Source organism: Ranitomeya imitator, chromosome 1 (assembly GCF_032444005.1).
Source record: "Ranitomeya imitator isolate aRanImi1 chromosome 1, aRanImi1.pri, whole genome shotgun sequence".
Lineage (NCBI taxonomy): Eukaryota > Metazoa > Chordata > Amphibia > Anura > Dendrobatidae > Ranitomeya > Ranitomeya imitator.
Genome location: NC_091282.1, coordinates 182,776,107 through 182,791,445, shown reverse-complemented (window position 1 = coordinate 182,791,445; position 15,339 = coordinate 182,776,107). Strand labels below are relative to the sequence as shown.

The 15,339-nt window shown below is 43.2% G+C and overlaps 1 protein-coding gene across 1 annotated transcript in view; it reads left to right on the top strand.

The window, feature by feature from the left end:
* TMEM232 (transmembrane protein 232) overlaps nucleotides 1-15,339 on the top strand; it is a 494,818-nt gene that overhangs the window by 232,683 nt on the left and 246,796 nt on the right. The window contains exon 11 of the mRNA XM_069752641.1: nucleotides 508-761. Coding sequence (XP_069608742.1) covers nucleotides 508-761 — 254 coding nt within the window. The remainder of the gene's footprint in view (nucleotides 1-507; nucleotides 762-15,339) is intronic.

The window sequence follows — 15,339 nt, the reverse complement described above, 5'->3', positions numbered from 1 at the left end:
CGCCCGTTCCCCAGACCTAAATCCAATTGAACACTTCTGGGACATCATGTCTCGCACCATCCACCAACGTCACGTTGCACCACAGACTGTCCAGGAGTTGGTGGATGCTTTAGTCCAGGTCTGGGAGGAGATCCCTCAGGAGACCATCTGCCGCCTCATCAGGAGCATGCCCAGGCTTTGTAAGGAGGTCATACAGGCACGTGGAGGCCACACACACACTACTGAGCATCAGCCTGTAATTTGATTTTCCACTTTGATTTTGAGTATCGTGCCAAATCCAGACCTCCGTGAGATGTTAATTTTGATTTACATTGATAATTTTTATGTTTTATTGTTCTCCATGCTTTTCACTATGCAGTAAATAAAGATTTACAAGTGGAATTTTTTATTCAGTGATATCTAGGATGAGGTATTTTAATGTTCCCTTTATTTTTTTGAGCAGTGTATATATGCTGTATATAGCTAATGCTGCTTTTAATGTTTTTCTTGGTTTTCTCTTTTCAAAAGGCGGAGGTGAATGGTCCAATGAACCCCTTTATTAGTACAAATAGTACAAATGCTAAGAATGCAGTCCCTGAGATCCTGGCCTTTTTTCAGCATGTGGGATACAGATTTGCTAGTGCACTTTCCCAGCATTTCCTACCACCTGTGGTGCCCTACGTCCCTTCACCAAGAAAACCCTTTCAGAGACAGATGCCTAGAAAAGTTCCTGATACAAGTGAACACAGCGTGAAGAAGAAAACATCACGGCTCTCTTTAAGGTACAGCACTGATTTCATTTTTTCTTAGGAAAATACTTTAGTACAATATGTGCAAATGGGATAAATGACTCCATAAATATGTTTCCTATAATAGAATGGTGGTCTCATTACGTGAGTATGTCCTTGACTCACAATATGACTTCTCACAGTACAGTAAATGTTTCTTATACAGTAGGCATTTATTTTACACTAATGAGCTTCAAAATACTGTTTACGGATCAAGTGTTCTTCAAATTTACTGCATTTGCACTTAAGAAATGGAAGGCTATGGTACTATCAAGTTATTTAGTACTTATGTGTGTTCATATATTTTTAATACAAGCCTTTTAGTTAAAAAATATGTTTATCTATAGGCTTACAACACCGTTTTAAGGCTTTATTCTGGTTTGCACTCTGTATTACCTGTAGTGTGGGGGTGGACATCTGGTCCAAGAGAGAACACAGAAGCTTGCATCAATTTGTAATAGCTCTCAATAATTGCATCTTTCTATGTCCCTGAAGTTATCAAAGTGTTACAGAAGGTGCTGGGTTGCGCTCTATGGACCACATGTAAAAATATAGAGCCCATTCATCTCATATAAGGAGCAGGCCCAGGTGGAAATGTAAAACTATATACATTTTTCCATTCGGGGTCCTGCCAGGATGAGAAAAAGGTAATGAAGAACTGTTCCGACCAGACACATCATCTTGATAACTTGTCAATGTAGAATATCTCATTTAAAAGGAGTATCATAGAATCATAGAATGCTAAAGTTGGAAGGGACCACCAGTGTCATCATGTCCAAACCCCTCTTCAATGCAAGATTCACTAAACCATCTCAGACATATGTCTGTCCAGCCTGCGTTTGAAGACTTCCATTGAATGAGAACTCACCACCTCTTGTGGCAGCTTGTTCCACTCATTGATCACCCTCACTGTCAAAACGTTTTTTCCTAATATCTAATCTGTATCTTCTCGCTTTCAGTTTAATTCCATTGCTTCTCGTGTTTCCATGTGCAAATGAGAATAAGGATGATCCCTCTACACTGTGACAGCCCTTCAGATATTTGTATACAGCTATTAAGTCTCCTCTTTGCTTTCTTTTTTGCAAGCTAAACATTCCCAGATCCTTTAACCGTTCCTTGTAGGACATAGTTTGCAGTTCGCTTACCATCCTGGTAGCTTTTCTCTGAACTTGCTCCAGTTTTTCAATGTCTTTTTTTAACCCCTTCATGCTGCAGTCCTTTTTTGTTTTCGCATTTCTGTTTTTTGCTCCCCTTCTTCCCAGAGCCATACTTTTGAACAACACCATTGGTTTACCATATTGTGTACTCGAAAATGGGAAAAAATTCCAAGTGTGGTGAAATTGCAAAAAAGTGCAATTCCACAACTGTTTTTTCTTGTTTGTTTTTTTTGTTTTACCATGTTCACAAAATGCTGACCTTCCAGTAAGATTCTCCAGGTCATTACGAGTACATAGTTACCAAACATATATAGGTTGTTTTTTTCATTTAAATGGTGAAAAAAAATCCAAAGTTTAAAAAAAAAAGGCGTCATATTCCAAGACCCGTAATGTCTCCATTTTTCATGATCTGGGGCTGGGTGCGTCTTATTGTTTGCGTGCCGAGCTGACATTTTTAATGATACCATTTTGGTGTGGAAATAATCTCTTGATCGCCCGTTATTGCACGATCAGATCACCATTGTGTAGCAGAAATGCTCACTTGCTATGAGCGCTGACCGCAGGGCGGCACTCATAGTAATCCAGCAATGACAACTACAGGGATCTCCTGCAAACCCCGGTCATGTGACACAGGCACCGATGGGCGGGATTCGTGACACGCTTCCAGCGCAATCACATTAAATGCAGCTGTCAGAGATTGACAGCAGCATTTAACGGGTTAACAGCCGTGGGTGGATCACGAATCCACGCGGTTGTTAGGGGCACATGTCCGCTGTTCAAAAAAGGCTAACATGTGCTAGTAAAGATGTGGGCTCAGTGCCAGAGGGAGGGACACGACATGCGTGGTACTTGTACTGTGCATGTCTTGAAGGGGTTAAAATGTGGTGCCCCGAACAGGACACAGTATTCCAAATGAGGCCTGACCAAGGAGGAGTAGAGAGGGATAATTACATTACTTGATCTACATTCTATGCTTCTCTTAATACATCCTAGATTAAAATAACTTAACATTGTACAAGCCAAGAGTGTACACAGATAAGTCCTAGTTTGGAGTCTATACCTCCCTCTAAAAAATACCCTGTTTTGAAAAGTAGCCAGGGTCATGGTACATATGTGCAGATACAGAAGAACATACTTTCCAATTTTTAGAGACAGGAAGAAGGACATGTATTGTGGCACGCATACAGTAATTGCGCACCTGCTAAAGCCACTTAGTGTTTTCACCCACTAACCAGGGGTGTAACTACAACCAGTGCAGGTTGCAGTCGCACCCGGGACCTGGAGCAATAAAAGTCCCCTTGGCCTAGAGAAAGACAATTGCTATTAAAGATTTAAAATATTTGGGGGCCCCGTTGGAGCATTCGCATCGGGGCCCATGAGTTTCAAGTTACGCCACTGCCACTAACCTACCCTTTTTATGGTGTCTATAGGGTATGATGTCTCTCAGAATGCTGACCATATAGAATATGACACCCTCATATTAATTTGCTCTCAGCTTACCACTCACAAGCACAGTATGATGATCTTTATTGAGCCCAGTAAAGTATGAAGTCTCAAAACTGCATGATGGTTCTACAGTATCCCCGCACAGTATGATGTTCCCTCAGTGAGCCCTTCTATAGTATGATGTCACCAGTCACCAACCACAAAGTATGATTCCTACTTGCCCCCCTCCCACAGTGTGAAGGCCCCACAAACAGTCTGATGGCCCAACAGTACCCCTATATGCAGTATGATGGCCCCAGAATACCCCCATATACAGTATGATTACCTCAGAGCCCCTATAATACATTATTTTAGCCCTCATTACACACTATGGTGACTTAAAGGCCCCTATATTACAGTATGATAGCCCCACTGTACCCCTAAACACAGTACACTAGTGTCATAGCTCCCCTACTTCAGTATAATGTCACCGCAGCCCCTATATGCAGTATGATGGCCTCACAACTCCTCTATATGCAGTTTGATGGACCCATATTATCCATATATGCAGTATTATGGCTTAACAGTCACTACATAAAGTGTAATGGTCACATAGCTCCTATATGCAATATGATTGCCCCACAGTCCCCCTATTTGCAATATGATAGCTACACAGACCAGGGGTGGATTAAGGGTAGCCAGGGCCCCGGGCTGTTCACACACTGTGGGCCCCCCCGGTCATGTGACGGGGGTCATGTGACGGGGGTCACGTGACGGGGGTCACGTGACGGGGGTCATGATATACCCGAACCAGATTATTCCGGAAAAAGGGCCGGGCCCTACTCTACTGTAACCTAGGAAATATTTCTTAAAATCTGCAATACAATTTAGGTATATGACCGCACATGATGTTCCATACTGTATAATAGCCGCACATGATGCTCCATACTGTATAATGACCGCACATGAGGCTCCATACTTTATAATGACCGCACATGATGCTTCATACTGTATAATGACCGCACATGATGCCCCATACTGTATAATAGCCGCACATGATGCCCCATACTGTATAATAGCCGCACATGATGCTCCATACTGTATAATAACTTACCCGCTATCTCTCAGATAACTCTCTTCTCGACCCTCTTCAATCTGGCTTCCGCTCTTTACACTCTACTGAAACTGCCCTCATTAAAGTCTCTAATGACCTACTAACAGCTAAATCTAATGGTCACTACTCCATGCTAATTCTCTTGGATCTCTCTGCAGCATTCGACACTGTGGATCATCAGCTCCTCCTCACTATGCTCCGCTCCATCGGCCTCAAGGACACCGTTCTCTCCTGGTTCTCCTCCTATCTCTCTGACCGATCCTTCACTGTATGTTTTGCTGGTTCCTCCTCCTCTCACCTTCCCCTTACTGTTGGGGTTCCTCAAGGATCAGTCCTAGGCCCCCTACTCTTCTCGTTGTATACTGCCCCTATTGGACAAACAATCAGTAGATTTGGTTTCCAGTACCATCTCTATGCTGACGACACCCAATTATACACTTCTGCTCCCGATATCACACCGACCTTTTTAGAAAACACCAGTGATTGTCTTACCGCTGTCTCTAACATCATGTCCTCCCTCTATCTGAAACTAAACCTGTCAAAAACTGAACTCCTCGTGTTCTCTCCCTCTACTAACCTACCTTTGCCTGACATTGCCATCTCCGTGTGCGGTTCCACCATTACTCCAAAGCAACATGCCCGCTGCCTTGGGGTCATCCTTGATTCTGACCTTTCATTCACCCCCTACATCCGATCACTGGCTCGCTCTTCTTACCTGCATCTCAAAAACATTTCTAGAATTCGCCCTTTTCTTAATTTCGACTCTGCAAAAACTCTGACTGTTTCACTTATTCATTCTCGTCTGGACTATTGTAACTCTCTACTAATCGGTCTCCCTCTTGCAAAACTCTCCCCGCTCCAATCTGTCCTGAATGCTGCTGCCAGGATCATATTCCTCACCAACCGTTACACCGATGCCTCTACCCTGTGCCAGTCATTACACTGGCTACCCATCCACTCCAGAATCCAGTACAAAACTACTACCCTCATCCACAAAGCACTCCATGGCTCAGCACCACCCTACATCTCCTCCCTGGTATCAGTCTACCACCCTACCCGTGCCCTCCGCTCCGCTAATGACCTCAGGTTAGCATCCTCAATAATCAGAACCTCCCACTCCCGTCTCCAAGACTTTACACGTGCTGCGCTGATTCTTTGGAATGCACTACCTAGGTTAATACGATTAATCCCCAATCCCCACAGTTTTAAGCGTGCCCTAAAAACTCATTTGTTCAGACTGGCCTACCGCCTCAATGCATTAACCTAACGATCCCTGTGTGGCCTATTTATAATAAAAAAAAAAAAAAAAAAAAAAAGGTTCCTCGCATCATGTTCTCATACACTTTATGCAGTATTAGCCCTCTGTGTCTGTACTGCTACATACTTAGGCAGGTAACTGGTTCATGCAGCTTTACATGAACACCTGAGCCTTACACTATAGCTGGTCCGAATAACTAAAGCAATTGTTACCATCCACCTCTCGTGTCTCCCCTTTTCCCCATAGTTTGTAAGCTTGCGAGCAGGGCCCTCACTCCTCCTGGTATCTGTTTTGAACTGTATTTCTATTATGCTGTAATGTCTATTGTCTGTACAAGTCCCCTCTATAATTTGTAAAGCGCTGCGGAATATGTTGGCGCTATATAAATAAAATTATTATTATTATTATTATTATTATAATGACCGCACATGATGCTCCATACTGTATAATAGCCGCACATGATGCTCCATACTGTATAATGACCGCACATCATGCTCCATACTGTATAATAGCCGCACATGATGCTCCATACTGTATAATGACCGCACATGATGCTCCATACTGTATAATAGCCGCACATGATGCTCCATACTGTATAATGACCGCACATGATGCTCCATACTGTATAATGACCGCACATGATGCTCCATACTGTATAATGACCGCACATGATGCTCCATACTGTATAATGACCGCACATGAGGCTCCATACTGTATAATGACCACACATGAGGCTCCATACTGTATAATGACCGCACATGATGCTCCATACTGTATAATGGCCACACATGAGGCTCCATACTGTATAATGACCGCACATGATGCTTCATACTGTATAATGACCGCACATGATGCTTCATACTGTATAATAGCCGCACATGATGCTCCATACTGTATAATGACCACACATGAGGCTCCATACTGTATAATGACCGCACATGATGCTTCATACTGTATAATGACCGCACATGATGCTCCATACTGTATAATGACCGCACATGATGCTCCATACTGTATAATGACTGCACATCATGCTCCATACTGTATAATGACCGCACATGATGCTCCATACTGTATAATGACCGCACATGATGCTCCATACTGTATAATGACCGCACATGATGCTCCATACTGTATAATGACCACACATGATTCTCCATACTGTATAATGACCACACATGATGCTCCATACTGTATAATGACCACACATGATTCTCCATACTGTATAATGACCACACATGATTCTCCATACTGTATAATGACCGCACATGATGCTCAATAATACTGTATAATGACCGCACATGATGCTCCATACTGTATAATAGCCGCACATGATGCTTCATACTGTATAATGACCGCACATGATGCTCCATACTGTATAATAGCCGCACATGATGCTTCATACTGTATAATGACCGCACATGATGCTCCATACTGTATAATAGCCGCACATGATGCTCCATACTGTATAATGACTGCACATCATGCTCCATACTGTATAATGACCGCACATGATGCTCCATACTGTATAATGACCGCACATGATGCTCCATACTGTATAATGACCACACATGATGCTCCATACTGTATAATGACCGCACATGATGCTCCATACTGTATAATGACCGCACATGATGCTCCATACTGTATAATGGCCCCACATGATGCTCCATAGTGTATAATGACCGCACATGATGCTCCATACTGTATAATGACCGCACATGATGCTCCATACTGTATAATGACCACACATGATTCTCCATACTGTATAATGACCGCACATGATGCTCCATACTGTATAATGGCCACACATGATGCTCTATACAGTATATTGGCCGCACATGATAATGGCCACACATAGCTACTCCTACACACGCGGCTGTGCTCCGTAAACTTTGCATACACGGCTCCGCTCCGTACACACGGCTCCACTCCATACATCTCATACACACACGGCTCCGCTCCGTACACATTCAGCTCCGCTCCATACACCTCATACACGGCTCTGCTCCATACACCTCATACACGGCTCCGCTCCATACACCTCATACACACACGGCTCCGCTCCATACATCTCGTACACACGGCACTACTCCGTACACCTCATACACACACCGCTCCGCTCCATACACATTGCACACACTGCTCCGCATACCTTGCACACACACAGCTCCGCTGCGTACACCTCATACACACACGGCACTACTCCGTACACCTCATACACACGTGGCTGTGCTCCGTACACCTCATACACACGCGGCTGTGCTCCGTACACCTCGTACACACGCGGCAGTGCTCCGTACACCTCGTACACATGGCTCAGTACACCTCTTACACACGACTCCGCTCCGTACACCTTGTACACATGCGGCTGTGCTCCGTACACCTTGTACACATGGCTCCGTACACCTCTTACACACGACTCCGCTCCGTACACCTCGTACACACGCGGCTGCGCTCCGTACACCTCGTACACACGTGGCTGCGCTCCGTACACCTCGTACACACGCGGCTGTGCTCCGTACACCTCGTACACACGCGGCTGTGATCCATACACACGCGGCTGTGCTCCATACACCTCGTACACACGGCTCCGCTCCGTACACCTCGTACACACGCGGCTGTGCTCCGTACACCTCGTACACACGACTCCACTCCGTACACCTTTCACATGCTGCTCCGCTCCTTACACCTCGTACACACGCGGCTGTGCTCCGTACACCTCGTACACACGCGGCTGCGCTCCGTACACCTCATGCACACGGCTCCGTACACATCGTACACACACGACTCCGCTCCATAGACCTTTCACACGCTGCTCTGATGATCCATACACCTCGTACACACACGGCTCTGCTACATCCACCCTGTAAACACCTCCTGACCTCACACATACGCTGCCTTACCCTCCTCCGGCACCATGGCAACCAGCAAAGTCCTGTACACGGAGGTCCTCCTCCCGATCATGTGACCCCTGACTCCTCCCATCCTGTGACCTCATCACAGGTCCTGTGCACAGAGCAGCCATTATGTGGTGTGCTGCTGTGCAGGCCTGGTGCAGGGACTCGGAGCTCTCAGCTGACCGGCTGATACACGCACCTCCCAACCAATGCGGGCCCCCTCTCTCTGCCCACCGGATCCGGGGGCACACAAATGCCGGCGGGCATTCAGACAATTAGTGGAGGGTCAATCTGTGCGGTAGCCCAGGGCCCCCCCAGACCACTGGGCCCTGGGCTACCGCCCATATTGACCCTCTGATAATCCGCCCCTGACACAGACCCTCTATAAGCAATGTTATGGCTCCGTGACCTCCCTATGTCTAGTATAATCATCCCATAGCTTCCCTATATGCAGTATTATGGCCCCACAGACTAATATATGCAGTATGGTGGCCCCATAGACTCCCTATATACAGTATGATGGCTTCACAGCCCTCCATTATGCACTATGATGGAACCACAGCTCCCCTATATGCAGTATATGGAACCAAAGCACCCTTGTATATAATATGATGGTCCAATATCCTCTCTATATGCACTATAATAGCCCCATAGCCCCCATATGCAGTATGATGGCCCAACAGCGTCCCTTTATGCAGTATGATAGCTCCATAGCGGAGTATGATAGACTGTGTACAAAGTATGAAAACCTTATAGCCCACTATATAAAGTGTAATAGCATTACATCTCACATATATACTATATGATGGACACATATCTTGCCTATACAGAGTATGATGGCTCCACAGCCCCATGTACACATTTTGAGGCACCTACAGATTTCAGAAGAACTGGCTAGCAAAGTAATTATAAAAAACAATCTTTCCCCTGATTCATTCTGTATAGCAAGTTGCCTGAGTCTCTACACAACATGTAATAACTACCGGTAGTTACTTCATCATGTTACTACTGATAGCCTCAGATGCATAGGTTGATTGGCCAAGGAGGATCCTGTTGGCTCTCTGCTATACCATAGTATTCCACTGTATCTGCATTCACAATTATGGCAAATACTTTGATGCTTATCCTGGCCCCTATAATGGAGTATATCAATATAGAGATCATATTCTTGGCTGGCTATAAAGCCTCCTAAACAGAACAGGCTCTGAATTGTACCTGACACCTAAGACTGTCAATGCATTTGGAGTTACAGATAAATAAATGGTCCCTTTAGAACATCTCTCGAGCTGTCATATAAATATGTTGCTATATCAATCTGTAGAAATATGACTGTAATTGTCTTGCTGCACAAGACAATGGCCATTAGTGAAGAGTAATACCACTGGTACATAAAAACAGCAGGCAGTCATAAGAAGCATGTATGACAGTGAAAGTATAGAATTAATAACAGACCTGTTTGCTGACCCTGTTATAGTGAAGTATTGTGGCTGTCACTAACATGTACAGTATCAGCATTCAGCATCTCATGATTCATGTCAATTGTATTCTGACCGTGCATTACACTTCATAAAAATCATTTCATTGTGATATACCAGAAGTCTTGATCTGTGGGATTCCAGGATATAAAACCTAATCTAATTACTAAAGTGAATAAGTAGAAGTGCTCTCCTTGGAGACTGACGACTTGCTATTGAGTCTTGTATACACGTCCACACTACCGCAGGTATTCGTTGTGGTTAACTCTGTTATTCATTCTTCATGGGCAAAGTCTTGCAGTTTTCTAACATTCTTCAGCTGTTGGAGAGTGGTCCAAAAAGCTAAGACGAAAGATCATTGCCTTCCACGTACAAGGAAATGATACAAAAAGATTGCAAGCGCAATGAAAGTTCTCAGCATAGTTTGTAAGTTCAAAATTAATGGCGCACTGGCTACACTACCTGGACATGGCAGCAAGGAGAAACTATCAATTACTGCCAGCAGATTTCTGTAGAGGCAGGTGGTCAAAACCCTTGATTGATTGCAAAAGTGTATCAGCACTTGGTGGAAGCAGGCACTGAGGTTTCAGTTTGCCCTGTAGGGTTTTCAGTGAGCTCCTATAAGTCCTCCAAAGGTTGGTTTCAGAAGAAGTCCTGGAGATTCTTGCATTGCCATCACAGTTGATGAATGATCCCTATAGAAAATCTTTGGTGGGATTTTTTAAGAAGGCAGTTGTGGCACGCAAATCAAAGAATATTAGTGACCCAGTGGGCATTGTCCTTGAGAAATAGGCTAAGATTCCTCAGGTACACTGCTAGAAGCTGTTGCTTGGCTATGCATCACGTTTACAGCAGTTTATAACAGTCAAAGAGGCTCAAATAAGTATTAGAAATGTCAAAGTTTATTGAACATATACAATATGAATAGCTAAAAAGCAAATACTTTTATACAAGACCTCCTGACGAAATTGCAGGCGATGGTGAAACGAGCGTTGAGGTGTTCTACATTGTCTGCCACTATGGCTAAAGGTAATTATAAACATTAATATTTTGATCCAAGATTGCTCTCATTTGGATATCTGCAATTCCTTATTAGTACATTGTACAACCACTGTGTGACTCTTATTTATTTATTATACTGAACTCCCTATAGTGGCTATTTCCATGCATTAGTCCTTGCACTAATATCTTAGACTATAATATTATATTGCATATTTATTTCTAATTGTCTCTTATCTATATGTTGGTTTAATTTCATATTTATAGGTTGATGTGATTTGATGATCTACAGCTTAATTACCAATGCCGTCACACTATGTATAGTTTAAGTGCATTGAGATTGTTTGCTTCTCTATTGAGTCTGTGCCATGTATTTTGACTTTGTGGAGATCCATCTATTACACTTTCTGTCTTGTATGAAACTATTAGTTTTTAGCTATTTGTATTGTATATAGTCAATAAACTTTTATATATTCTTTTACTATTTTGATCCATTTTGCCCCCTCTATATAGATGTACTGTAGGTGCATATAGTCTTACTTAGGAAGTAATCAATCATTACTTTTTTCTTGTCTTTGTAAGTATTAGAGATACTTATTATGAAGGGTTGAATAATTCTGAGACTGCTGTAGTCATTAACCCCTTCACGAGATATGCCATACTTTTACGTCGCATGTCGGGTCCCTGTCTTTGATGAAAACATAAACTACAAATTGCACTAAACATAAACTACAAACTACACTACTAAAACCAACCCTTATACAGCTATGTCAATGGAAAAATTAAAAAAAAAGTTATGATTCTTGGAAGGGTGGGTGGGGGGGAGAAAAAACGAAAGTGCAAGATGAATAAATTGCCTGGTTGGCAAAGCTTTAAATGCTGCATTTTGTGTTGCATTTGGAGAAACCATTTATTATATTGTGTTGAGCTATTTAAATTGTTTGGTTTACTGCAGACAGCAGAAAGTTTATACATTTTTCTAATACACCTTATTTGCAATGGGGGTGGAATAATTTTGTTTGCAATTGTAGCTTTTAACCATAGTATTGCAACACTTACTGCTACATGTCTTGTCACATGACTTTTGTTTTTTACCTTCTGGGTCTGCTTTCTATGAAAATTGGCAATCTTGATGTATCAAATTGGTGATATCAACCTTGGAATGAGTGTCGCTTTTACGTGATGAACTTCAGGACATCTTTTATTGCAGACTTTCAAATGACTATTGGCCATTTAGTCTACTGTATGAACCTCTTTAAAGGGAACCTGTCATCTTTGTTAAATTGCTGCAATCCAGATTAAATCCATACCTTCTTTGCTTTCCAAAGTAATTAGCTATTCCATTTTTATGCTAATGAGTAGTGATGAGCGAGTGTATTCTTTGCTCGGATTTTCCCGAGCAGGCTTAGTGACCTCCGAATATTTATGACTGCTCAGAGATTTAGTTTTCATTGCGGCAGCTGAATGATTTACAGCTATTAGCCAGGCTGAGTACATGTGGGGGTTGCCTGGTTGCTAGGGAATCCCCACGTGTAATCAAGCAGGCTAGTAGCTGTAAATCATCCAGCTGCCGCCAATGAAAACTAAATCTCTGAGCAGTCATAAATACTCGGAGGTCACCCAAGCGTGCTCAGAAAAATCTGAGCAACGAGTACACTCGCTTATCACTACTAATGAGCTATTAGTGGAGGTGTGCTTGGCTTTGCACAAACAGCCCTCTGTCCCCTTTTCAATTTTCACCACACTCCGCTGTCTTTTTCTCCCCGATTGACTGGTCACTCTTACCTAAGAGACCTCCCTTCCCTCCGGCAGTGCGTCCTGTGCACTCCTGATGAAGCAGATGAGATCAGGGCTATGAATCTGTTCTTGCGCTGCCCCTTCTAGGAATACGCCCCCATGGGGAGTGATGGCGCCTGTAGAAACTCAGAGTGCCAAAGTTGGAAACTGGCAGGGAAATTTGGAAAGAGGATGTGAGAGCTTTAAGTACCAAGTACCAAGACCCTGATCTTGCAGCTCATTGGCATAAAAATTGAATAGAGGATTACTTTAAAATCATAAAGACGGATTACACAGAAACAAAGGAATGGGTTAATTTGGGATTATAGTGACCCAACAAAGATGTGTTTGTTTATGACAGTAAAACCTGGTGCCAGTTTCTTAAAGTTTATATATTACTTAGAGGATTTTATCTTTTTTTAACAAAGTGTAAACTAAATGTTTCAAGAAAGATTTTGAAAAATTAAAGAAATTGCTACTTATACATAAATTAGCATTTAAGTAATTACAATCTCTACAAATAATATATTGCAGCCAGTGTACAAAGGGTATTTCATTTTCTTTTTATTACGTTCATCTTTCACTTTCTACACTTCATTAGAGAAAGTAAAATGAAAGTCTTAATTTTCCAATCATGAATTATTTAGACCATTTTAAATATCATGGCGCCTTGAAGTTGATAGCCTCTTTATAATATGTGATAGGGGTCTACTCTGGCAAAAGAGAAACTTTCTATTGTAGAACTTTTTTGTTCTACGTTACTTTCTGAGCTGTCCAATAAATATTAGATTGGTGGAATATGTTTTTTTATTCCTTTTTAACTTAGTTCACATCTGTGTTTCATAAAGTTGCTTCACTACTCAATCAGCACTACTAGATAAGTCACATGAAGAGCAGCATCATCAGTGATGAATGCCATTGATAATAATAGAGTTCGTCAGGTTCTAGTTATGGTGTCTGTCATGTCATGCTATTTTGCCTGGTATTTTTGAGTGGATTATTATTATTATGATTATTTATTGTTATAGCGCCATTTATTCCATGGCGCTTTACATGTGAGGAGGGGTATGTTAGGTCTCGAGTTCCCGCTTCTGCACACGGGGAATCTCGAGCCATCTCCGCTGCGGTCTCCCATTCTTATCCAGCCGCAGTGGAGTATGCTCAGCAGGGACGTCGGTCCCAGCGTCTTGCTCAGTCTCACTCTGTACAGAGAGTTACTGCTGCTTCTTCAGCTTCTGCCATTAAAGCCAGTGCTGGTCAGCAGCGAGCGGACTTCTCTGGGACTAAGTCCTTGTCTGCACACACTGAGCATGCCCAGGGCAAGATCTCCCGTTGGAGATCGAGGGTCATGTGCTCAGGCTCTGCAGCACATTCCATTGGTCCTCTTGGCAGGTCTTGGAAGGGCAAAGTTTCTGTGGCCACTTCCTGTGCTGCAACTATATAAACTGTGCATGACCGCACGGCCATGCGCTAGTGTACATTTGCATACGTGTGTTTGTTGTGAGTGCAAGTCGTCCTTGGATACCCCTACCCTATTGTATGACTGTTCGCGTAAGGTGTATGGCTGCTATCTAGCGCCCGACTAACCTCACTACGTCTTACACACAATATAGCGTCTAATTGCTGTGACCGCCAGTGCGGCGCCGTGCGCTTTCACAGCGCTTTCCTGACCCAAGCCTGGGTGGTTAGTGGCGTTCGCCAGTGCGGCACCGCATGCACTCTTGTGCCTTAATATTATTATTTAGTTTCCTTACACACCCAGTTGCGGTGTTGTGCCAGCAAGTGTCTAATCGGACTTCTATCCTAGTTGGGGTTGAGTTCGCTGACTACTTGCTCGCGCTCTATGTGCGGTACCACGGTCCTGTGACGCAACAGGATCGCTTCCTTCACGCTGGGTGAAGTTTAACCCACGTGTGTATACTTATGAGTACCGCCATATAGTCCGTCATTACTTGGCAGCAGGTTCCATCTCTGCACGGTGGACCCCGGGCTGCGAACGCACCATACTCTATCTGTCTTATCCTTTGGTGTGTTCCGCTAGCCCTAACAGGGGTATACATAATAAAAACAAGTACAATAATCTTAAACAATACAAGTCATAAATGGTACAGGAGGAATGAGGACCCTGCCCGCGAAGGCTCACAATCTACAAGGGATGGGTGAGAATACAGTAGGTGAGGGTAGAGATGGATCGATAATATATGTAAACTGGTTTTCCAAATTCCTGTTCATACCACATTCACTTCAATGTCATGCATTTTACCGTTTGTGCATTGCAGTGGTTAAAAAAAAAATTAAATTCACAATTTAGCAATTTATGAAAAAAATAGCAGCATACACAAATTTCTTTGGTGTGTAGGATGAGACTCGCCCATTCATGTTTATAGGTGCGCAAAGAAAAAGGGAATTCCATATGGAGCCACCATATTGCATCAGATTTTTGTGGATAAATTGCAATTCTTTAACAT